The following is a 26159-nucleotide window of genomic DNA, read 5'->3' as shown; positions in this document are numbered from 1 at the left end:
TTTCGATTTATTTTATTCAAATTAATTTTATTTTACTTCTGTGTTGCAAATTTAGATTTTCAGCCACGTGATCCTGCAGGAATAATAGTGTACATGAATTCTTCTGTCAAAACTTGCCATCTTTTTATTTTGACATTTGTTTTGTAGTGTTAGTTGTAATTGTCAAATGTGACATAACACAGAAAGTATTAGCAAGGTTTTTTTTTAACACTAAAGTCATATTACCACACATATCTATAGGTTGTATTTTTAAAGAGCCATTATTTTAATATTTGCATCAATTTACTTACTTTAAACACCACTGTCACCTTGATTTCTGCTTTTTGTAATCATGCAGGAGATGTAAAATGTTTTTAAATACCAAACGTAGTCTGCTTTTAGCGCAGCGACTGTTAAATATTAAATTAGTCAATGTGTGCAGTGCTTGCTTGGTTGCTTTCTTTTTCTTTCTCAGTTTGCGCTGCAATGCGTTTGTGCAGAAGGAAAAACAGGAAATCTCTAGGAATCATGTTGCATATAGTTTTGCTCACACTTATCAATCAAGCTCTGCGCCTGTGCATGGATGTTTTCTAGCTTCTACATGCGCCACTTGCTTGTAATTTGACATTGTGGATTTGTGTGTAAGTGAGTGTGCTTCTGAAGGTGCTCGTGTGTCCATGTTCGTGTACGCTTTGTGTGTGTGTGTGTATGGGGGAAGGGGGCTTAGTTAAGGCTCCTGGAGGCCTGGCTGGCCAGCTTCAGAAGCTCTGCCTCAGCCCAGCGCAACACAGCAGGGAGTCCTCTACAGAACCCAGGAACAAATGTCACCAGTTCTCAAACCCCCAACCAACTAGCCTTCCCATCCTCCTAGCCATCAACACACACACAACTGGTCTTATCAGGGCTTAGGGAGCGGGGAGAAACAGAGGCGTTCCACCCTGCAAGAAAAAAACACATGCAACAAAAGCGAGCATGCGCTTTTCTTCACAGCTGCTGTGCAGATAATTCTAGATTTCTAATTGAATTTGAAGACGACGGGAGAAGATGCTGCTGTAACGTTTATTGAGAAGTGAATTCTCTGCCCTGTTTCGGTGCCAGCTTGTTATCGGTAAACAAGATGGTGGCAACAGGTACAAAGTGTCGTTCTGCTAAGCTGTTCTCGGTGAGGGATTCTTCAAAATAACCTCGGCCACTGGGGAAAATATGAAGTGAAGGAGAGAGAGAGTCTTGTTTTTCACTCTCGGTGCCTCTTGTTTTATGTCCATGGTGCAAAAAGAAGAAAAAAACAGCATCTCTCTGCAGCACGAAGCCAATTAGGTTTTTCGCACAAGAGTGTCTTAATCAGTGGCGTAATTGGAGGCACCCTGCTGAGATTGAGGCTGGGCAGACAACAAGGTCTAAACCAACATATAATCAGACATATTGAGCTTCAAACTCTCCAGAGTGACAGAAACCGTCATTATAAAGAATTAACCAAGTGTTTGGCTAAACCTGCCGAAACAAAGTTACTTGGCATCATTAAAAAGTATAAGGGATACTTAACAACCGACAGGGCTTTTCTTTTTTCTTTTTTTTTTTCTGTGGTGCATTTTATTTGCATCAGTCCTGGCTATTATATGTGGCACTAAATCAGAAGCTGTTTTTAAAGGAATTCTGGTCTACACTTTCTTTTCTGACTTATCTGAATCTAAAAGACGGAAGTTTAAACAAAGGTTTTCTGTTCATCAGTAAAGTAGTAAAGTGGCCATACATTCTTAAGTTATTCCCTTCTTGAGTATCAAATCAGCATGTTAGAATGATTTCTGAATGATCATGTGACACTACAGACTGGAGTAATGATGCTGCAAATTCAGCTTTGCCATCACAGGAATAAAATACCTTTTTAAAATGTAATAAAACACAAAACACTTATTTTATATTATAACAATATTGCACAGTATTACAGTTTTTACTGTATTTAATTAAATAAATGGTGAGCATAACTTATTTTAAAAACATCTCACCAACCTCAAATGTTTAATAGTAGTGTATGTAGACATTATGATTGGCCATCATTTATAAAAAAAAAAATAATAATAATCGGAACACAAATTAAGATCTTTTTGATGAATTCCAAGAGCTCTCTGACCCTCCGATATACAGCAATTTAATTACCACAATCAAGGTCCAGAAATGTAGCAAAAAAATAGGTAAAATAATCAATGTGACATCAGGGGTTCAGACTTAATGTAGCGAAGCTACGAGAATACTTTCTGTATGCAAAAAAATAAAAAAATGTCTTCAAAGTGGCATCGGGGTGACACGAAGGAGACAAATTGTTGAATGAAGTCGTTATTTTTGTTTTCTTTGTGTACAAAAAGTATTCTGGTAGCTTTGTAAAATTACGGTTGAACCGATGATGTCACATGAATTATATTACTGTTCTCCTTGCTATGTTTCTAGACCTTGATCATGGTAGTTCTCTTGCTGTCTATAGGAGGGTCAGAGAGCTCTCGAATTCATAAAAAAAATATCTTAATTTGTGTCCCGAAGATGAAAATGTTGGGGGGGTTGGGGGTGAACAAAAGTGAAGTATAGCATGACATACCTCTGGACCGGTCAGTATTCCAAACGTATTTATGTCAAATACTTATGCACCCCTCTGACTTGACTTTTTCTGTCACTGTGCACTAATTCAGAATGTCTTCTTCTGTACAGAATCATGGGAAATGCAGTGACAGAAAACAGTGGAACAGTTTAGTGGAAGATTCTGATGGTACTGGAACTGATATTGTAGTTCCATATATTGGGATTATAATTGTAAAAAGTGTTTGTTGTAAAGAGCTAAAAGAACGCTAGGCCCAAACACAATTTATGTACAGTAATTCATTGTTCTCTTATTGCTGCATCACAAGCCAGTCAATATGAGACCCTTCTTTAAAAACATCTTATGTTTGAATGAAATGAACTAAATGGTTTATGTAAAGTTCTGCCCTTCATATAACACAACATAAAAAATTAAGAACATGTTGAATGTTCCCCAAGAAGTCTGTTGATGGAGGGGAAAGATTATGATTGCTATGAGCACCATCATCAGGTTACTGAAGAGGAGAAGGTGGGAAAGGAAGACTTGGGGGTTTTCCCTCCTCCTTTCGCTTGCGGGAGCTTGAACTCTTTTTAAGTCGGCCACCACACCATGGCTAATGGCCCCCGCTGAGCCTGCTGTCTCACTCCCGGCATCAAGCCCATCAACCCTAAATCAAACCATAGAAAATTGGGCTTAAAATATTGGGGAGAGGCCCCCCAAAAGAGACCCAAAAGCTGCATCTGTCGCCGGCTTACATGAAAGTTGAGCTCACGAGGAGCAGTGGTCACATCGGTTCTCGCTTGCAGTAGATCTAAGATGAAAAGGGTTGAGGCTTGTTCCTCTTGTACGGTGTTTTATAGAGCAGGATCTCGTGGACTGTTGGAGAAATACAGTAGGTGCCGTTCGATGCGTTGCCTGATGGATGTGACATGCTAGTAGTCTCGAGCGAGCTAAGTAAAGGTGAGCATCGTGTTCAAAATGATCCTATTTTGTTGTATCAATTAGAATACCGCTGTCTGATCTCATTTGACTTGGTCTGAAAAGTTCAGAAGGTGTAAATATTGTGTTTTCTGTTCTATTCCCTTTGAGCCTGTTACAAGCTTCCTCAAAGTGGAAGTGTCGACAAAACTGTCTTTTTGCAATGCTAACAAGACTACATCATGTATTGTTCCAAAAATTATTTGTGCAAGCATTTTTCGGAGCACAATCAGCTGGTGTGTGTGTGTTTGTGTGTGTGTGTGTGTGTGTGTGTGTGTGCCAGCAGAATCATATAGCTGATGATGCAGAGGTGAGGATTCGGAACAATGCGGCTAGATCAGGACTAGCCTTCCTGCAACACACACATGCCATGTTCTGTTCCTAAAAATACACATACACACACGTCACACACACAAGCAGCAGTCATTCCGCCAGCGCTGTCTGTATTCTGTCAGTCCGTCTGAAAAATGCATGTGACGAATGGCTGAAAAATTTAGAATATCCCGGCGCGATTCCTGTGGGCAGAATGCAAATCATTGTGTTAGGGATGCTGTAAACTTTGAGCTGGAGCTGAGTTTGGCGTGGAGAAAGAAGGAAGCATGGTGCATGTTGCAGAGGGGAGATGGAGGGCATTGTGTGTATGTTGGGGGGGGGGGGGGGGTAGACTGACTGATGCAAGTGCGTCTGTGTGTGTGTGTGTGTGTGTGTGCAGGGAGTCACTGAGCTACAGAGTATCATGGTTCTTTGCAAAAGACACGTATAGACGGGTATCACCGTGAACATCAGATGACAGGTGTGGCGTGAAGACCGTTTCTGATGTGACCTTTGCAGGATCCGTGATTGTCTGTAAAGTGAAACAATAAGGAAGCACCAGGCGATGTCTGCTGAAAACCAAGCAGAGACGGCGTCACACAAATCTAGCATCACTTTGAAAATCTGAACATAATTATAAGCCTGGTAAAAGGAGTAATTTAAAAAATAAAATAACTAGAAGAAAGAAATGTTAATTATCCATGAGAAAGTACTGAGAAAGACAAGACAGGATAGATGGATTTGTGGAATTTGGGGGGGGGGGGGCTATTATACAATAATAAAAGATGGGAGGGGGGTGTATTTATACAAAGAGTAGGTTTTTCATTGTGTGAAAATATAAACACAGATGAGCTGTGTCTTTGATTTGTTCCTGCTTTTCACTCCACGCAGCAGGGATGCGCAGGCAGACGTGCCCTCTTTGCATTCGGTGTAAATAGGTACCGTGGACGCTGCATGATGAGATTATATTCCACCCCGTTTCTCTCTCTTTGCTTTCTTTCTTTCACCCTCCCTCAAAGGACACATTTTTTCAGCACTATTATGTTTTTTTAAGCTGGCTTTGATTCAGCTGTTTTTTTTCTTCTTCAGTGTTTTCCTCTGAATTCATGTGTTGCATGTTTCAGTTTCCTTGCAGATGATTGTGTTTTCAAATCAAGGTGTCTGATAGTAGGTTTTTTTTTTTTTTTTTTTTTACCACTATCCAAATGAAATCAAATTATACAAACAGAAAAATTAATTGCTAATTTTTAATGGAATTAAATCTTTTAAGCTATGAATAGAAGCTGTCTTGCAGCATTCAGCTTTAATACAATGTTGGTTAAAATTCTGAATTTGTGATGTTTAGAAATAATCCTGTGCAGTTTTTGTTTGTGGCTATTGTTTTTACACAATGTATATGTATCAGGATATTCTCTATAAATACTAAATTCAAATTACTTATTCTAACCATTTATATTTCATCCAATATGGTGTAATTGAATGCCTTTTTAATCTTTAGATTAATTATATATAAATCAATATAATCATTATATATAAATATAATTTTTCCGCATCATACGCTGTCTAGTACAAGGCTAAACTCACAGGCATCATAACACACCAGCAGCAGCCATTTTTTGTATCATTTCATGTGGCTTAGTAGGCCACCAGGACATTAAAATTAGACATCTCTCTCTATCTACAAATCTACACCATGACTGAATCCTCTATTTGTCTAAAACAAACTGCACAGTCACTTCTTTATATTCAGATTTGTCTTCAAAGACGTATCCCCCCCTTTTTAACTTCTGCAAACAAAGAACGGATAAAAGGCTGATCTCGGCATAAGCAAGAGCAGGAAGAAAAGAGAAAATTGATGGAGATGTGTTCAGCGCTCTGATGTGTTTTATACGGTTTTTAGTTGCTGTTTATTGATGTCATTACACTCTTCATCTTTTAACAGTTCTTTGATTTGTTTTTCTTTTGCTCCAGGGGAGGTTAATAGAAAAAGAAAACAGTCAGTACTAATAAATGTGGGTGAGAAACAGCAAAAACAATTGACATCATCGTCATCGACAACATTAATAATAACGGCAATAATAGCAGGTTGTAAAACAGGTGAAATTTTGCAGCCATTCTGTATTGTTTGAAATAATACGGTACGTGTTAAAATATTAAACAGTGATAATACAAACAAAAAAATATTTATTTGAACATATATATTAAATTTGAATTATCTATAGCGTTATTGTTTTTGTTATTGTTGTTGTTATTATTTTACATTAACCAAGGCTTAATTTACCATTTATACCATTGTAAGAATCTCATAGTAATAATAAAGATGCTGATACAGAGAGTAAAATACAAACCCAAAATGAAGACAGAATTTTATTCTCTATTAAGAATTAATCAAATTAATTTTCTATTCTTATAATAATTATAATAATAATAATTTTATTATAAATGTAATGAAAAAACAAGTAAACAGTTGGACTGTAATAATGATTCTAATAGTGAAGACTTTTATTTATTGAAAAGGCAAAATTTCACCCCTCTTCTCTTGCTTTCTTTAACTCATTTTGCTTTCCTTTTCAACATTTTCACATTTTTTTGAATGCAGAGGTATTTATTCAGTGCCCGGCTAAAATTCTGCAAGTTCTAATGCTGTGTTCGCGAGGAGCTTTCCATTTTAAAATCACAATGCACTATACACCGCATTGATCTGGGGATCCCAAACTTTATTCGGTATTAGAGATTTCAATAGCACCAGTTGGAATAAAAGTGGAGGCTTGAATGTAATGGGGGTGGCAAAGCAAGTCTTTAGTCTGTGTTTTTGAACCTTACAATGAACCAGAACACAAAAGGGGCTGGTCCGCACACAGATATTGTTGCCTGTGCAACCTTACAAAGCGGAGAGCCTTTGAAGAGAATTTTGAGTCGGCGCACTGAAAAGAAGCTTTGTATTTGTTTATGTGCATGAAACTACACTGAGATGTCCGAGGCTAGTTGTGTATTTGGAGTTCAGTGATTTAACAGTTAAACAGAAATGCCTATTAAGATGAAAAAGTTGTAGACCGTTGCAGTTTAATCAGGACTGAAGGAGGCTTTAATGGTGTTTGTTGGTACTATTTGTTTGTATGTTTGTATTTAAATAAAATGAAGATAAATAAAAAGACTGGAGCTAGTGAGTTTGTATTTTATTTTTATTTTTTCACTGAGACTGTTGCTAATTTGCTGTAAGAATTTATGTAAATGCTTTTAAGTTCTGAAATGTATATTCATTGTTTGAGCATCAAATATGGTATTTTGCAATTAAAATGATCCGACAAGCGTAGTAGATGGGTCAGTATTTTTATTTGACCTTCCGACACTAAGAATAGTCCTAACTGTTAAACATGCTTCCTAGATGTTGTTTTTAATATTAAAGGTTATTTTATTTATTTTGTTTTCTAAAAAAAAGGTTTTTATTATTTTAAAAAATCTTTCCTTTAAATTGTGGTATATAAATAGTTCTAAAGACAATTTTATGAGCTGTATGTTTATAATAAATAATAATGGTCATTTAAAATAGATGTGTTTATATGTAAGGCATGTTCTGTGATATGAAAAATGCCTTTTTTATTTTAATGCTCCTTCCAAACTCTGCAAACCAACAAATATTGCCAAACATAATAAAAGGCTATCGCAAAATGTTTCTTCTTTTGGTAGCATTTCTATTAGTTTATTTTGATATTTATTCAGTTATTGCAACAATTTGTGTTTTTACATGTTTTTCCTGATTTCATCTTTGCAGTCCTGGATTAGAAAAATCTGGTCCTAGTTGTCTAATTTGCAGAACTGATTCTATCTACAACAATAATACACAATATTTATTGTGGTTTCATAATTCTTAACAACTCTAAATTGATCAAATTCTACAATTCTATATCTATATCTATCGAATATATATATATATATATATATGAAATCATACAACCCATTAAAATTATTTGTAAGGCACAGGAATTATATGTGATGCTAATAAATCATATACAGTTTATAACAAGTTTCAAAATTAACACGAGTAACTAAAAATTGCATTGTCTCAACATGATGTTTCCTCATCTTATGTGCTGTTGTAAGAATTTTTACCAGTGTTGAGCACTTTAACATCACTGTTGGGTTATTCAAATACCCAGTTATATTTATTTATCTATATATTTAACTTTTGTCACATGAGTGATTGCAAGGACTTTTTTCCTCTCTTCCATGTCGTTACCGTGTACCAGGGCAGGACATGGCTGGCTCCTGCCCAGCGTTACTGTGACAGCCAGGATGTCGGTTCAGGACCTTTGGTGAAGTCGGGGTCATGGTAAACAATCATGCCAGCACACAAGTGGGTTTTAGCGCGCCCCTTTCATTCACGTGCAGAGAAAGGTGCCCCTCCCCTCAGCACACAGCTTCAATTCCTCTGGCTTCCCGAGGGAAAATACTGCCTTTCTCTAAATAAACCCACTATATCTCTCTCTCTTTCACCCTCTCTCTCTCACACACACATGCACACACTCCAGTAGGAGAGCAAAGCTTCGCGGGACGTGACCTCGGCTCTCCTTTAGGTAAAGCGGCACTCCTGGCTATGCGCAAGACCTGTGACTTCTTTTCTCAGCTTGATCCTACTGGGAGAAGGCAGGAGATGCATATGTAATCCTGATGTGTCTGTATGTGTGAAAGAGAAAGACTGAGGGAGTTCTTTTGTTCTTTTTTTTTTCTTGGACCTTATTTATTACATGCTGATTCTACTATGTAAAGGAGCAAAGTGCAAATAGTTCAAGTTGTTTTTTTTTTTTAATATGCATTAACAGAATAAAGTCAATCCCTCTGATGGAAGCTGGAGCAAGGGTTACGTATAATTCAAGCTGGCTTATAAACAATAATAACTCATTTATGATATGTATATATTAACAGCCTCTTTCACTACGCTTACATCATGTGGAGACAGGATATAGGGAGACAGAGTTATGTTACATGTTATTTTGTGAAGAAGAGATTATTATAATACAGATTAAATCTATGTTTAATTGTTGAATTAATATAAAATAATATATTATATACTAATTCTAAATAATATAATTAGTTGTGATTGTGATAATAAAGTACAAACAAATGAAAAATTACCACCATATTTTACTTCTGCTGAGAAAAATGCACTGAAACAATTGCTCGTGCATTATTTTCATTTTAGAGAGAGATAGAGAGAAAAAAAAAACATTCTACTAAATATAATCTACTCTCAATTATGGTTGGCTTTGTATTTTTTAAGCAGTTTTATTTCCACAATTTAATCAATAAATAGTACCATATTTAATTGCAAGCTTTAAACAGATTTCAGTATGTAAAAAGGCAAAGCAAATAAGGCAACATTGAATTTTTCTAATTCATAATGCATTAAAAATACAATATATGGAATGAAATGAAAAAGTTACATTGAAGGGGTCAGTGTTTATTAAATATTAAAAGCTGAACACAACTATATTGAATGACATGTGAATAGAGGTGAATTCTAGCATTTCTTCAGTCATGTTATTTTGAATCCAGTTGGCATGCAAATATTGGACTAATATAAGATGCCTTGTTTACCTCAGCTTTGTTAACCTGTTCTGCTTTTAATGTCATTTGACTAAAGGAAAACCACTGGGCCAGTCAGTATAAACGTCAGTACTTTGAAATAAAGTATAACAGACTTTAGGGGTCATCCCTTCAACCCACATATCTTGTTTGCTGTCATATGTATTATAGTTGTCTGTTTTTAATTGTGATATTTACCATCCTCAATAAGAGTTTGATAAGCTGAACAGGGGTCCAAACAATGACCAATGTTGTCGTAAGGTATACAAAATGCCTTCACAATGTTTTCCTGTTACAATTAAAGATGATTTATTAAACCATATATGGTTAAAGTGTGTTTTGGCACTGGTGTGTTTCCTCAGCCCCTCCTCTCTCTATTTTTCCATGGAAACTCAGGGAAGAGTTGAGGTAAGAACCAGTCTGAACATGACAGCTTCACCATGGAGGCACACAGTCACAACACCAATTTGTTTTTTGGATACATGCAAAATATGCACGTTAAAGGATATTTATTAAATATGCATCGTCATTTCAGGGGTTTAAACGTCATACATTTAATATTTGCTTTTGTGAACCCAACACTTCAGCTGCAGCCGAAAAATATCCTCGGGGATTTTTTGTTTTTGTTTCAATTTATAGTAAATACAGATTGTCATTTTCGCATGTGTCAGTAAATTTCTCAGCAGTTTGATCCAGTAGTTTTTCGATCCTCGCTGCATTGTTCTACAGAAGAGAGAGAGAGAGATTGAAAAACTTCCTCCGTCCCTAAAAGCCCATATTAGCTCCCGTTTGCCAGGAAGGTATACAAACATTTATTTTCACAGACAAACTGCCATTTTTATTCATGATTTTAGTCTGTTTATCTTGTGGCGTTGCTTCTTGTCAATACTACACGCACTCTTTATTGCGATATTCATAAAACTTAATGAATAGGTGCGCCCCCTTGCCGCACCACATCCGTGCAGTTCTGGTATTCCTACGCACGTTTCCATATTTTTACATACATACTCACTAAATTATCTCACATTTCGGTCGTTCAGCCCGCAGCCATCATTAACACTATCGAATTGTATATCAGTAAGTCATTGTTGAGCACGGAACCCGCTTTTGGTTTTATTTCAATAGAGATCCAGCGGCACGGGGTCTAGTTTTCCGGAAGGCGGCAGGATATGGCATAGGTAGGAGTTTTTATAATGGCTCGCGCACATATGGAGTGACGCCATCTTTCCCAGTGTGCTGCTGCGCGAGAGCGGAGTCCTCGCGCACACATTCACTCTCCGCAGGAGCTGCCGTGCGCCGTGGGTCTTTCCTTCACAATTTTTCCACGGATTGTCGCATTTATTCGTGTTTAAGTACTGACAAGCGAAAGGGGAATAATACAGCTTTTGACGCAGGTGAGTGTTTTCGCCGATAAAATGTGTGGTTCGTTATCGTATGGAATGTCTTCCTGCAGCTGTGTGGAGAGAGAGAAGGTGAATCAGCCGGGGGAAATATAATTACTGCAAAATCACGACAAAATTACACTTACATTCACACATATAAACGCAAATTGACAGTAATAATGTACGCGTTTTAACGAATCAGAAAAAAACATGTTATATAAAGCTTCAAGTTAAGAGATTTTGTGTCTTTGGTGCTAGCTTGGTTAACGTTAGCATTTTTTGGTCTGGAAAAGTGTTCTGTGGAGACCATTTAAAATCCTCCCCGAACTCAACTGGATATCTGCCTCCTCTTTACATTAACTCGGTGAATTCCCTTTGTAAAATTCGACAGCTAAAGTTGATTTAGTCTTGCCGCAATCTCAAACCTGTTTAAGTCGGTTGTAAGTTAGTCCGTGGTTAACTAAACTCAACTAGCTGACTTGTAGTTTGCCCTTTAACGTCAAGCTCTGTTTTGCGTATTACTGAACTCAATGTGTTGTCAGCTTCTTTTGTGACTAACTAATATTTGGTGGATATTAAGTTTGCGGTAAAATTTTCTGCTCTCATACGTGGCCAGCACCATCACCCTAGAGTTATAAACACTTATGATATTAGTAAAGTCATGCGCTGTTGTCAAGTAACGTTACTCTAAATATGACCCATATCTAAGTCTCAGTAAGAAACAAACAAAGGCATTTAAAGTGTTTAGCCGTTGAGAGGAAGTCGAGGAGGAGCTTGAGTGAAATCGGACTCTGCTGGAGCTCGTGCTGATGGGGGTGGGGATCCTCAGTGCGCGCGGACGGGCGCATGCACTACCCGTACATCACTCCCCAGCTCTTCTTAACAATAAACCCAACTGACTTGAGCATTATTTCACTATGCATTGCATAGAGTGAATTTGTTTACCTTCTCAATTGTCTGACGATCTGTAAAAGTATGGGTTTATATATATTTTTAAAGGGTTTGTTTATTTTTAGCAGCCGCCCCTGTAAACACAACTGGCAGTAGATTTGTTAATGATTCACGTGGCTTAAAATGTAACCAAACGTGTGCCTTTTCCTCCACCTCTGTCATGGAGTCTAACTAAAGGCATTATGCATATTTTCCTCGCTTTTTTGACAATAGGCATTTTATAGTCTCATTTAGTTCCTTGTTGAACATCAGTGTGTATGCACATTATTTTATTGACTTAAATGGGGTTTACTTCCATGCAAGAAATTTACTTGACAAATTTAGAATAAACTTGGAAAGAAAAAGGTACATTTGTTGCAAAAGTTACATTAATTCAAACTTTTTAGAGTTAGTAAAATGCTTGTGACAGTTGTGAAACATTGATGGACATTTAGTTTGACCGCTGTTTAGATAATTAAGAACTTTTAGAAAAGCATTTTTTTTCCTAATTGTTGTGTGACTCCTTATTTTCCTTTTACCTGTTGTCTGACACAGTGTTCTCCCACTGCTTACTTTGAGTCTTCATACCTAAACTCTCCAAGTGGAAGCGTCCGAGGCAGTTATTTCAGTTGTACAGAGAGGCTACAGTATGTTTTTGGATCTGGGTGAGGTATATGAAGACAGAATACACTGTGTACGTGCACACGGGCGCCGACTCATGCTGTTGGAGCATCTCTCATCACAACTGACACATTTGGAGCAGATGTGTAGTATAGGATGTTCCTGGGAGCTAGCACCTAAGTTCTTTTGAAATATTGCACACAATGGGCATATCTTTGAAATTGAATGCGGGTGTTGAAATTGCTATCCAAGTTGCGTGCCCCTGGTCACAACAGACACTTAGCCCAAGCCATTTGGGTGGTATTTAAATTCACATGCTGTCCAAATGCCAAGGATTGCAAACAAATGCCTCAGTCTTCTCAAGCCTCCTTGGGTTTCTTTGGAGGAGCCTGTCGTTGAGTATGGAATAGGCACTGTGTTAGAGAAATCTTTTGGTGGTTGATTAAAAAAATAAAATTAAATGGGTAATTTGTTGGAAACTTTAAATATTGATGCAAAGCCCAGGTGTATGTGCAATACTAATTTATCTATATACTACATTAGGATCAGGCTAGTTGAAACCAACAATCTGGTTTTTAATGCAAAGTTTCATGTAAACTTTGGGGTACAATAGAGCTCCAGCTAGGAGGGTTGAAGTGCCTAATGACACAAGAATGGTGGGTTTAGTCCAGGCTATTGTTTTGTGATGCAGACGTTAGCTTTTCCTAAGAACGCTGAGTCTGAAATTCTACGTATGCATAACAGATTTGTGTGCCGGGTTCCAAGTCAGATTCAGGCTTTGAGTAATGACTTCTTATTTGCTGCTCATTGTTGTAACCTCTCTGTTAGAGCTCTGTTCGGACTGTGAATCCCCCCCCCCCCTTTTTTTTTCTATGTGGCCAACTCCACCCATATTCCACCCAGTAGAGGTACCAAAACATGCACATCTGAATCCAATCTGAATGTTGGCCAGGCAGTGAAAAACACACACATGTGGTTATTAGGGTTGGGTTTTTTTTCATGCCCAAGCCAGTCTGTCTGTGAAATAAAGAAACTAGTGGAGTTCAGCTAGAATAAGATTCAGAAGAGCTCACCCAGAAGCTTTTCTCTTCATGATTGTATTCACGCTGTCCATTCAGATGATTTTATAACCCAGCAATTGAGCTCTGGAATGGAAAAAAAGATTGTCTAAATACATCCTCATCAATGACCCAGACTAACATGTAGTGGTTTGTTAAGACTTATTTCCATGCATCATCTCAACTGACTGTGACCAAGAGGACTGTTTGCGTGTAGCTTGTGTGTGGGATTTCTTGGAGGCTGAGGCTCAGTTGGCACCTCATGTTGCGTGCGAGAGCGAGCAGTAATACCGCAGGGGGGTTAAGGCCTGTATGCTGCTGGGTTTATCTCTGCGATTGAATCCAGATGTTGTGAACCATAGACCGAGCGACTGGCTGACTGCTGTGAAACTCTCGGCAGCCCCAGGCAGAGTGCCACAGCAGCACTGTTTTACACATTCCCTTATCAAACACACTTTCCATGCTCTGCATTCACAATACTGACAGCTGCCTCCTAGAGGAACTGTCCTCGTTATTGGCAAATATATAGAACATAAGAGCTGACCATGTCATTTTGACTGTTTGACGCAGAGCTGCACAAGACTGTGACATTTTTGTAGGCTTTGGTGTGTCAGTTCCGTTTTCCTCCTGGACCGGGGGTTTGTTTTGGCACCTGTGTTGGTCCATGTGATATCCCCATTTGTAAAAACAAATGGCCTGATTTTTGGTTTCGTTGTTGAGCTGGGAGGCAGTTTAAGTGTTTTGTTGTAGTGATGCACTTTTTGTTGTATGTAAAATTTTTAATTGCACAGTAGCCAGTTTATAAAAACTTTTTTGATTTATATTGCTTTTTATATTTATTTTAAAAATAATATAAAATTTATTTATTTTTTGCATATTTGGATGCCAAAATTAAGACCTCAAAAACAAGTCAAGTAAAAATGTTATACTTGTCCTTTCAACATACCTTCTGATATTCATTCATGTTAATTTCATGCTATCAAAATTAGTAAAGAGGAAGTGATGATCGGTTCAGGTGTGCTGCCAAACAACACTTGTGTGAATTTGTGATAAAACTGGCAATTTGAAAACTCTTCATTTTCATTTCAAATGTAACAAAACCTAAAGCTTATTGCAATTTATTAAATGGTAGATGGACTACAAATAATATGCAATGACATTTTGTTCACACATCAACAGAAAACGGCATACATTTTAGATTATTAGTATTCATAGAATTGATGTTAGCTCATCAAAATAAAGATTTATTCAGATAGAGAAATCAATATATAATATAACAATCACTAGTTGTGGCTTATCTGTGTTGTGTGCATAAAGCAGACTCTGACACAAAGCACCATCAGGAACCGCTAATAAAATATCACTGTCTCGCAAAATTTCCACCTTCCAAAACAATTTTGGCTGAAATAGAAAATGTTTCAGTGCAACACTATTTTGTTGTCGGTTATATAATTATAGCTCTTACTGACTTGGTGTCTTTAGAGAGGCAAGCCCCATTATGTCTCTGTATAATTGAGGTTTATCCATAATAGACCGGGTGCAACACCACACACATCTGTATTCCAGTCTAGCCTTTCCTTACTTGACCTAATTCAGCTCCTGAACTTGAAGAGGCTGCTTTGGAGAGCCAAATCCTGACAAAAGTGTGTGCGAGACTAGAGCCCAATAAACAGGAAAAGTTAGTTTTCTCTGAATATTTGCCAAGACCTTGCTGCGTCATTAAAGCTAAGCCTCCTGTGGTGCTGTTCCACCTGGACTAGCAGCTCCTGAACAGGAACAGCAAAATGTTGTCAAGAGCTAGCCGAAATCTTCAACCGAGTGACCTTTCCACATGCTGCAACATGTTTGTGTTTTGTAAGAGCTGTTTGACTGAGAGGAACAGTATGTTTTGCTAACCAACACAATGGAGAGACATGGGCAGCCAGTTTTGGTCTCAAGGCTACATGTGAATGTTGGATGTCTCTGAGAGGGGTTGCATTCTGCCTGCTGACTTGGAGAGGGGTGTTCTACGTCTGAATAAAGGAGGTGGGCTTGGGGCTTGTGTTATGGTAATTTTGGAGGAGGCCTCACAAAAGGGAAGGAGACCGGGGCCCCCCAGACTGAGACACTGAATTCAATATTGCTCCAGTAGGTGTTAACTGCTGACGTTGATGGGCAATCGACAAAGAATGTCATGTGCATATTGATGCTGTTGTGATGGTGGGGTTTCTGGCTGAGCTCATTATTGAAGGTCATATAAACCTTTAGCACCTCCTTTACTTAAAACTCTCATGGCTTAGAGGTGGAGATGGAGGTTGGATGTTTGGAGAGACACTAATAGCTCAAGCTTTATTATCACGCTTGTGATGGAGTGACTTATTAAAATGCAGAAAAAGCTTCCCCAGGCTTTATACGTAGATATTTGTACCAGAAAGAAGTATATAATCTCACGAGGCCTGATATATTCAGGGCTATTTTCAGTGGCCCGTCAACACGTTTGTTTGGAAATGCATATCAAAAAGATTTATTTCATTGAACCTTCTTCTAAACGGATGCAAAAATAACTTGATTTGCAGTAATAGCAGGAAACCATACAGCTATGAGTCAAAGACGTTTTGCTAGGAAAAGCTGGTGTACATTTTGAAACCGATTTTAGTCCATTTATAGCATTCTGACTGATACTTTCAAGGTAGCAGGAATCACACAAATTACACTCACGAAAGCGAAAGAAAAAAAAAATCTTGATATTTATATTGTTTTAAATACTCAAAAATAACTTTTGGTAATCAAATCTTTGTTAATATACCTTTTAGTGGATGATTTAAAGGATACTTTTTAAGGATAGATGGAGTGACGCCTACCAAACCCCCCAAATTCCTGAATTATAACATAGTCCTTTGATTTCCTGTAGCACTGTTTATTGTTCACCCCAAGCTCTTTCCGGGGAGTATCGTGAGGGACCTGGAGATAATAAAGAGTGGCTGTGTGTGTAGCGTGGCACATCCTGCCTGACTCTTTCATCCCAGCTGCAGTCAGGTTAGGAGACAGAGAGCATTCAGTCTGAACACTGGGGTTCTGTGTGATGCATGCTGGACTTTGTGGAATGTTGAGCGCTATATGAGAACGAGAGAAAAAGTTGGCACCACGGAGGTGATATTAACCATTTTGCTGTGTTTGTTTTTCAGATTAGGAAGCTGTGCTTGGCTGTGAGAGAATCATGGCTACCCAATGTAAGTTATATGTAGCTATAGTGAAATATTTTGTGGAAAACAAATGTTAGGTGAGCTAAAAATAATTAACATTTTGGTTTGAATACTATTCGGTTATATAATTTTGCAATGTTTTATGTGCAGCTGACTTGATGGAGCTCGACATGGCCATGGAGCCGGATCGCAAAGCCGCGGTCAGCCATTGGCAGCAACAGTCTTACCTGGACTCAGGTATCCACTCTGGTGCCACAACCACTGCCCCATCCCTAAGCGGCAAGGGCAACCCAGAGGATGATGATGTGGATAATCAGGTGCTGTATGAGTGGGAGCAGGGCTTTAACCAGTCCTTCAACCAGGACCAGGTAGCAGGTATGTGGTGGTTCTGTTCTCCCGTTTTAAGAATTCATGGAAAGAATATGGAAGAATTAGGATTTAATTTACTTAATGTATGGTTGGGTAAAAACAGAGTCTTAAATGTTAAAAACAGAAACTGTAAACTGCACTCACACTGGTTTATGTAAGGAACAATGCTGAGACAATTTCTCATTGTTCAAGCTTGTTTGTATCTTTTCATTGTGGGAATAACAATCACTGTATTATATTCAGAGACATAACAGATCTTTATAGTTTTGAATAACTGCGCAAAAGACAGTTTCTTAATATAGTACTGTGGTTTCTCTGTAGACATTGATGGTCAGTATGCCATGACCAGAGCCCAGAGAGTTCGGGCGGCCATGTTCCCAGAGACTCTAGATGAGGGCATGCAGATACCTTCCACGCAGTTCGACTCTGCCCACCCTACCAATGTCCAGCGTCTGGCTGAGCCCTCGCAGATGCTCAAACACGCCGTGGTCAACCTCATTAACTACCAGGACGATGCAGAGCTGGCCACTCGTGCCATTCCAGAACTCACCAAACTATTGAACGACGAGGATCAGGTTGGAATGGATGGACTGTCAAAAACAGCCAGTGCTGTGACTGTCAGAGTGTGCTAATGGTTTGATTTCTTCTTCTTTCATCAGGTGGTGGTAAATAAGGCAGCTGTGATGGTGCACCAGCTCTCGAAGAAGGAGGCCTCTCGTCATGCCATCATGCGATCCCCACAGATGGTGTCGGCCATTGTGAGGACGATGCAGAACACTAATGATGTAGAAACAGCGCGCTGCACCTCGGGCACCCTGCACAATCTTTCCCACCACAGAGAAGGCCTGCTCTCCATCTTCAAATCAGGAGGCATCCCTGCCCTCGTCAAAATGCTTGGGTTGGTTCTCTTTCATGCTCTCCATTTTCAAACAGACAAATATCGACCATCATGTGGATTTGAATAGGGGAAAGTTGTAGTGTGTTTGGGATTCAAGGACTAGCAGGCTGAGTCATACTGAGAACTGCTCTGTGCTTCAGCTTGAATCCCATTATTTATCTGTAGTTTGGATCTAATTAATATTGCTGTGGTCTCTTCAGTTCCCCAGTGGACTCAGTACTGTTTTATGCCATTACGACTCTACACAACCTGCTACTGCACCAGGAAGGAGCCAAGATGGCTGTCCGTTTGGCCGGAGGCCTGCAGAAAATGGTGGCCTTGTTAAACAAAACAAATGTCAAATTCCTCGCCATCACAACAGACTGCCTTCAGATTCTGGCATACGGCAACCAGGAAAGCAAAGTAAGAAGGAAAAACCTCTCAAAGATAGGCACATCACAGCAGGGTTTCTTGGCCAGATACACTCTTGTTTACAAATTGTATTTATTTTTCAAATCTTGTCACTCATATCTAGCAGTGCAACAACATATCTGCTATATTTGGAATTGAAGTGTTTTTGATTTGCACCTTGATGTTTTTCTTCGGCACTGGATGTTTGTATTATAGGGATGTTTATTCAGATAATAGAGATTTAAAAAAAAGCTCTAGGTTTGCTCTTTTTGAATTGCAAGCCAAATTCAATTTGGCTTTAATCATAGGAACTAATATTTATAATGATATTCATTAGTAAATACTATTAATAATAAACAATATATATTTTGTTTATGGTTAAACAGGCAATCTTTTGTTTTGGTGGGGGGGAAAACAGATAGAGACCTTAAGGCTCCTCTTTTGTTGGCAACAGCTGAGAAGACTAAGAAGATTGGTGCATGTTGTTCCCAAATGCATGTTACAAGCGAAACAAACTCAAAGCAGATGCAGTATTAACTATGAACCAACAGACAGAGAACACTGGATCATGAGCTTGTGTGTAAATGTGAAACATGCAGTGCATATATTTAAATCAGGCATTCAATCAGAGTTATAATATTAGCTTACGGTATTATATCCCAACACTATTATAGTACATTTGTATATTGCTGCATTTACACAACGTCTTTGGTTATTAATAATGTTACACCCATTTCAGCAGTGCAGTATCGATGGTATATTGTTAACCTGGGTTAACTCCAATAATTTGCTTTGTTTTTTTCAGCTTATCATTCTGGCCAGCGGAGGCCCACAGGCTCTGGTCAACATCATGAGGACCTACACGTATGAGAAACTGTTGTGGACCACCAGTCGAGTGCTCAAAGTGCTGTCAGTTTGCTCCAGTAATAAACCTGCCATCGTTGAGGCTGGTGAGTCCATTTACCTTGAATTTAGTGGAAAGATGGAGCTGTCAATTTAGGATTGGTTGACCATGAAAGCTTTGTTGTTTTCAGGTGGCATGCAAGCACTTGGCCTTCACCTCACAGACCCCAGTCAGCGACTGGTACAGAACTGCTTGTGGACTTTGAGGAATCTCTCAGACGCCGCCACCAAACAGGTATTGATCCATCAGTCTCTTTCCCTCAGCTCTTTTACACTGTCTTCTGTTCTTCCTACATGAGCCCTCTCTTTCTGTCTCCCCATTGTTTCCATGGAGAAGACGTCTTTAGCAGAAGTAGATGTGCAGGTAACAGTCATTGCTGCCTTTGTCTGTGATGGGGGTTAGGGGCTGTAGCCAGCTCTGACCCCCCACAGTAAGGACATCAAATTGTGGAGAAAAAACGTGTCGATGGAGCATGAATGGATGCTACATTTGGTTGTAATGCCTGCGCTATGTGTACATTTCACCCAGCTGTTGTTGTGGCATCAGAATTACTTAATTATCAAAACATTTCTGGAATGATTTTGTGTCTTTAACCATTTACCCACTCACGGTAGGCTTACAACCTCATGTAACGTGTAGTAAAATGTTACGAATGGCTGTGGCTGGTCGTGTGCGGGACTAAAAAAAAAAACATAACCTGGATCGAGTTTGTCATGGATCAAATTCTGGGTTGCATGAAGCAGCGCATCTCAACTCTGAATCTTTCTGTTGTGTAGGAGGGCATGGAGGGGCTCTTGGGCACCCTGGTCCAGTTGCTCGGTTCAGATGACATCAACGTGGTGACGTGTGCTGCTGGAATCCTGTCCAACCTCACCTGCAACAATTACAAGAACAAGATGATGGTGTGCCAAGTGGGCGGCATCGAGGCCCTTGTGCGCACTGTACTTCGTGCCGGAGACAGAGAGGACATCACAGAGCCTGCTATCTGCGCTCTACGTCACCTCACATCCAGACATCAGGATGCAGAGATGGCCCAGAATGCAGTGCGGCTGCACTATGGGCTGCCTGTGGTGGTCAAATTGCTCCACCCTCCCTCACATTGGCCTCTCATTAAGGTATGGAAGTGATATGAGATCATAGACCTGTCTTTCAGTGGCTTTCATTGTGTATGAAGAGGATTTAATTGTTTTCATAAAGGTATATTTGACCACTTTTTAAACGCCTGTTTCCTCTCCCAGGCCACAGTCGGGCTGATCCGTAACCTGGCACTGTGCCCTGCCAACCATGCCCCGCTCAGGGAGCAAGGTGCCATTCCCCGCCTGGTGCAGCTTCTGGTCAGGGCCCATCAGGACACTCAGAGGCGCACCTCCATGGGTGGAACACAGCAGCAGTTTGTGGTGAGTCATGGTCACATGATCGTCTGGATTTTACGTCTGCTGAATTGTGCAATTCCATTCATCTGAAATGAAAGCCTTATACCCAATGAATCCACGTAAGCACACAAGTTAAGGGATCGAGTAATTTTCTTGCAGGATGGATAGGTGAATGAAGTTTTCATGTGTGTGTTATGTTCAGGAGGGTGTGCGTATGGAGGAGATCGTGGAGGGCTGCACTGGAGCTCTGCACATTCTAGCAAGAGACATTCACAACAGAATCGTGATCAGAGGACTCAACACTATTCCACTGTTTGTTCAGGTCAGTCACTGAGTCCTCACATTATCTGTCTCTGTTGTGACGTCTGTTCTATTGTCTAAAAGTCTCTGCTTATAAAGTTATCTTTCACTTTGTTGACTTCTGTAGCTATTGATATAGTGTTTGTTCTGTCATTTTATCTATAGATTGATCTATTATTCAGTCTATTGATCTTTTGTTTGGTCTGTCATTAACTTTATCGTTTGTATCGATCTATAGCTATCATTTGTTTGTTTTATATATTGGTCATGTTCTGTTTGTTTTTCTGTTTTATGGCTGTTTTATTTCGGTTTCTATTTCTCTATTGATTATTCTTTGGTTTGTCGTTCTATATATTGCTTGTTCTGTCTCTTTTTCTATTTACCTCTCAAACTGTCTATTGATTATCACTTGGTTAGAATGTATGCTTGTTAAACGGCGATTGACACTGTGTCAGGCCGTATTTATTTTTTAATGTGTGCACGTTTTGGACGAGAACTTCAGATACTTTTTTTCAGACCTTTTATTCTTTCATTTTTAAGAATTAAAGTTTGGATGACCCTTAACTTTTAGTTTGATCCTGTCTGACATGTCTGTCTCTCTCTCTGCAGTTGCTATATTCTCCGATCGAGAACATCCAGCGTGTAGCTGCAGGTGTGCTGTGTGAGCTGGCTCAGGATAAGGAGGCAGCTGAGGCCATCGAAGCAGAAGGAGCCACGGCTCCTCTCACAGAGCTCCTCCACTCCAGAAACGAGGGAGTTGGTAAGTGTGTGTGTGCGAGCACAACCACCATAGAATAATGTAGAAAGACACCAATTACATAGAAATAATGGCAGCACACTGTGTCACTGCCTCCCGATGTCACAACATAAAGTTTGAGTTAAACAAGTTAAACTTCCACAAAATAAACACAAGCAAGTATGAATACAAAACACTATGCAGATTTTGTTTTTCCCAGCAATGCATGGATTTCCACTGGAGGCAGTGGTTGGGGTGAGCAGGCCTGGCTCAAATATTTTCTCGGTCACACTAACGTTGCTATCTCTCGCCCACAGCCACATACGCTGCTGCAGTTCTGTTCCGCATGTCTGAGGATAAGCCCCAGGACTACAAGAAACGACTGTCTGTGGAGCTCACCAGCTCTCTGTTCAGAACTGAGCCCATGACCTGGAACGAGGTAAGGGGGCTCATCTCTGCGAAATCCTGCAATCAACGCTGGCACAGAGCCCTGCTGTAGATTAAGCCTATAAATTCCCAGCGCATTACAGAATGGGTTATGGCAGATGTGGGTGTTATATTTGTGAATTTACTGGCCAGGTGATTCTTTGTAACAAAGCATTATTGTTTTTATGAGCCTCAAGCACTCTGAAAGCATTAGCGTAACTGATTTGGTCCTGATATACGCAGAATTTGAGACTGAAGTGAGCGTTTCTCTTATGCATCTTTTTCTCGTGTGTCTTTGCAGACTGGAGATCTAGGGCTGGACATAGGTGTGCAGGGAGAGCCTCTGGGCTATAGGCAGGACGGTAAGTTCATCATTTTTACAAATGAGATTCGCTCTCAGCATCTGGGTGTGATCCTCACTAATCCACTGCTTCATCAGCCTTCACCCACCAAACCTAGAGACACGCCTGGCGCTTGCCATTAAGACAGGGCACTAAATAAGGCCTGGAACTCTTTGAAGATTGAAAATTGCCATGTTTTGAGAATTTCCCCAAGAAATGAGAAGTTAGGCATAATGGTTTAAATCACCATTCACTCATTTTCCTTTTCTGTGCAAAGAAAGTGAATACTGCCTTGATTAATTCATGTCATTCTGCTTAACATATTTCGTTGGTTTTTGGAAAAAATCCATCATATGAGTTTGTAACCTTAAGAGCCTAAATTAATTTTCTTTTCTGGGATTCATCTCTTTAAAATATTTCCCCCAGCCCTGATTTCAACAAATTGTTAGAAAAAGGTGCTTAACCATCAGTCTAAATGTATAAATAATACTGAAATGATTGAAATGACTAAATTGAACAATTTATATTTGCATTTGTTTATGATTTTGCATCTTTCTTAATATAGAGATTGGCTATTACCATTCTAGGTTAGATTTATTTTAGATAATCCATCCAAGCTCTAATAGGGCACCATATTCCTAAAGAATGTCGAGTTCCAGGTCTTTCTCTGGTCTTGTGGGACTGAGGTTGTGCAATTGTGAGCTGCCAGTTTAATGCTTCCTCTAACATACGTGTGTGTGTGTGTGTGTGTGTGTGTGCTCCCTCCACTTCCCATCCACTCCCCTCGTCCTCCAGACCCAAGCTACCGCTCCTTCCACTCCGGAGGTTACGGGCAGGATGCCATGGGCATGGATCCCATGATGGAGCACGAGATGGGCGGGCACCACCCGGGCCCAGATTACCCCGTAGATGGCCTGCCCGACCTCGGCCACGCCCAGGACCTGATCGATGGGCTCCCGCCGGGCGACAGCAATCAGCTGGCCTGGTTTGATACCGATCTGTAAATACAATGACTTTTTAGGTGAGGCACCAAGACACCCGAAAGTGCACTCGACACGAATGGCCGGTTGTGTTTGATCTGTGCTGACCGCACTGTGTGTAGGAGATTTGAAGGGCTGGAGTAAAGCACGCCGGTAGCAGAACTAATCTGAGCTGCATTTTGAATTCATTACAGTCCTGTATGTGTGCGTGTTTCTCCGCTTGAATGGGATTCTAATCTGTTTGTCCCCTCTTTTCTCTCTGCTGCAGCTGTATCGTCTGATCTGAATGAACCTGCATTGTGATTTTGGCCTGTAGAGTTGCTGAGCGGGCTCAAGAGAGTGGGCTAGTTTCTCTGAAAGTGCCTGACACACTAATACAAGCTGAGTTTCCTATGGGAACACATGGAAGTAACTTTTGTTCTGGTCTTGGTCGGTCAGAATTTGGTGTGATTGACAGAAGAAAGCCCAAAATGCAAATCCTAAGATGGAATTTTCAACCTTAGCCTTGCCTGTACTTTTTATTACTTTTTATTTTTCAAAGGATATTTGAGTCTGTAATGGTACTTATCTAGCTTGCTTTATGATACTCGTCTTTTATTTTGCAGAACTTTGTATTCCTTTCGACTGTCTCTCTTTCGCTCTCATAGTGTTGAGTTATAGTGGTAATGATCCATTAAGATTTTATCGAGTTTATGGTGTAGAACACTAATTAATCAGTTGAATTGTATTCTTATCAAATGTAACATTGTGTAGCTTTTGTATAAAACCAAGAATTGGAGAAGTCCAAATATCAGCTCTCTTGCTTTAAAGAAATCACAAATGTTCCAAAGGGTTTGCAATCAGTTGGGGCCAGTTTTACTTTGTTCCCCCCACCCCCCCTGTCTTGATCTATTTTTTTGATGGTAGCTTTAGAATGGTTTTGAAATGAACCCCTAATTATTGTAGCCTGCGATTGTTGGTTTGAGACTTGGTAATGACCTGGCTAAACAATAAAATGGACTTTAAATTTATATAATTGTGGACATTTTTCTTCATGGAATACACCAAATGTGCTAATTTTAAATTAGCTTAAGTAAAGCAATCATTCTGGAGTACGTTTTACTGTCACAAGAGTTCAATAGTCTTGCAAAATGCAACTTATAAATCACAGTAACAGATACAAAATGAGTACACACAAACATACATATACACATACATATTAAATACCAGGTGTGAAACTCTGTTCTGTGGCTCCGAGTTCAGCCTGGAACCCGAAGCCCTTCAGAATCTCTGCAGCTAGTGATTCCACTGCCATGTCGGATTGAGACCTGGAAAAAAGAGAAAGAAAACTGGTTTGAATGCTCCACGTGAGTTTTTGTGTTCCAAAACAGAAACAAATGACTTCATCAGTTCAGTGGTCAATAACTTGTGTTAAAAATCCATTCACTTGTGACAAGTAAACAGTGCAAGTCTCAAGCTTGTTGGTAACCAGAAGCCCTTGTCCGTCACAGTGGCTTATCTGGTGTGGACACTTGTGAGATGCTGCAAATGATGTCAGGTGTGTTACACTGTCCTGATGAACGACACGGTTAAAACATTTATAATGTTACAAAAGTGACGCAGAAGCAAAATAAACATCAAGCTGTTCCCCAAGCACACTCCCATCCATGTTTTCAGCTCTGCACAAATCCGTATCCTCCATGTTGTTTTTTGACATAAAAAAATGAACTTCGCTGTGACTGAAAAAGCATTTTTAAGCTGGTAAAACATGCAAGGCAACAATCTCCAGTCTTCTAGCGTGGACTGACCGTTAGCTGAAGGACATCATAAAGAAGCACATCAGCTTATGCTTGGAAATTGATACTTTTAACCTGTATATGAGATGGGAGCGTTTTTGTCCCAGAATTGAACTAGATCATTTAAATGTATTATACATGTAGTGCATTAGCTTATAGCCAAAAGTTATTCACAGTGGTTGTTTACTTCATAAATATGGTAATTAGAGAGCAGTGCCAAGTACAGACCTGCTTAAATAAGATAACAGTGCTGTGTCCACATACATTATTAATGCAAACACTGTGAATTTCACCCTAAATTAATTACTAATTTAAAAACTTTAAATATTTCTCCAAATTAAAATTGAGAGGTAACCTGAACCTAAGCTAATTCAATTCCTTTAAGTCCATCTACTGCACATTAATTATTTAAAAATCAAGTAGATAGATTTTTCTGAGGTGTATTTATCATTGTCTGTCCGATATACCCTCAAGCAAGAAAACAAATTAGCAAGACAGAATTCGGTTGAAACTAACGCTGCAGAGATTTATAATTGTATATAAATGTATTGCTCTACGACATGAAACCCACTCGGCACATTTTACGAGCATAATGTTAAGAAAAGATAATGTTTTTTGAAAACAAACAGTTCCATTGCAAATTGAGTGGATGATCAGACCAGATCAGAATGCAAGATTGCAATGTATTGTGGATTTATTATATATATTTATTTATTTATTAAAACCCTGTTTCTTCAAGCATTTATATGCTGCTTTTTGTATGTATGTATATATATATATATATATATATATATATATATATATATATATATATTAATACCTGACCTATGTGTAACTAGGGTTAAATGGCCTTAAACTGGGGTTAAAAAGACTATTATATCATATCCAACTTCATCTGCATGTACATTAAATGGTTTAATACAAGTTAAAGTGTTAGTTTACCCAAAAATTAAGCCTATAGAAATGCAAATAAAAAACCTGAGAGATTTCTGTCTCTCCAATGAAAGTGCTGGTTCTGGTTCATAAAGACAAAATAATAATCCAAATGAATCAAGCTGTGTAAAAAAAGTATGTTG

General features: G+C 39.2%; 2 protein-coding genes and 1 long non-coding RNA gene across 6 annotated transcripts in view; 2 read left to right on the top strand and 1 right to left on the bottom strand.

Moving 5' to 3' along the window:
* Nucleotides 1-3265: 3265 nt before the first annotated feature.
* LOC127974926 (uncharacterized) lies at nucleotides 3266-9740 on the top strand. Its single transcript, XR_008157414.1, has 2 exons — nucleotides 3266-3505; nucleotides 8083-9740. It is a non-coding gene; the product is annotated as an uncharacterized LOC127974926 (long non-coding RNA).
* Nucleotides 9741-10633: 893 nt separating this feature from the next.
* On the top strand, nucleotides 10634-24323 carry LOC127974915 (catenin beta-1). Of its 3 annotated transcripts, XM_052578499.1 has the most exons (17): nucleotides 10635-10812; nucleotides 16574-16618; nucleotides 16742-16966; nucleotides 17282-17535; nucleotides 17620-17858; nucleotides 18059-18260; nucleotides 19054-19198; nucleotides 19283-19386; nucleotides 19489-19515; nucleotides 19929-20267; nucleotides 20391-20549; nucleotides 20728-20847; nucleotides 21435-21585; nucleotides 21879-22000; nucleotides 22289-22349; nucleotides 23124-23349; nucleotides 23577-24323. In XM_052578499.1, the coding sequence occupies exons 2-16, from the start codon at nucleotides 16606-16608 to the stop codon at nucleotides 23330-23332; spliced, it is 2370 nt and encodes a 789-aa protein (XP_052434459.1). In that variant the 5' UTR covers nucleotides 10635-10812; nucleotides 16574-16605; the 3' UTR covers nucleotides 23333-23349; nucleotides 23577-24323. The 3 variants fall into 3 exon arrangements, with proteins under 3 accessions (XP_052434461.1, XP_052434459.1, XP_052434460.1); XM_052578501.1 differs by lacking the exon at nucleotides 23124-23349 and having other exon boundaries at nucleotides 10634-10812; XM_052578500.1 differs by lacking the exon at nucleotides 19489-19515 and having other exon boundaries at nucleotides 10636-10812.
* A 112-nt stretch (nucleotides 24324-24435) lies between these two features.
* Nucleotides 24436-26159, bottom strand: part of LOC127974920 (serine/threonine-protein kinase ULK4-like) — a 62964-nt gene continuing 61240 nt past the window's right edge. For both annotated transcript variants that reach the window (XM_052578511.1, XM_052578512.1), the window contains exon 6: nucleotides 24436-24615. The gene's annotated coding sequence lies outside the window, so the exon portion shown is untranslated. The remainder of the gene's footprint in view (nucleotides 24616-26159) is intronic.

Source organism: Carassius gibelio, chromosome B16, assembly GCF_023724105.1.
Source record: "Carassius gibelio isolate Cgi1373 ecotype wild population from Czech Republic chromosome B16, carGib1.2-hapl.c, whole genome shotgun sequence".
NCBI lineage: Eukaryota > Metazoa > Chordata > Actinopteri > Cypriniformes > Cyprinidae > Carassius > Carassius gibelio.
The sequence above is the reverse complement of the archived record's forward strand: the minus strand, read 5'-3'. Positions and strand labels throughout refer to the sequence as shown.

Bases quoted from the DNA above. Each gene is read 5' to 3' on its own strand.
- LOC127974915 (XM_052578499.1), top strand. The intron at 16,967-17,281 runs GTATGTGGTGGT...GTTTCTCTGTAG, and splicing joins CAACCAGGACCAGGTAGCAG to ACATTGATGGTCAGTATGCC. The intron at 19,387-19,488 runs GTATTGATCCAT...TCCATGGAGAAG, and splicing joins CAGACGCCGCCACCAAACAG to ACGTCTTTAGCAGAAGTAGA.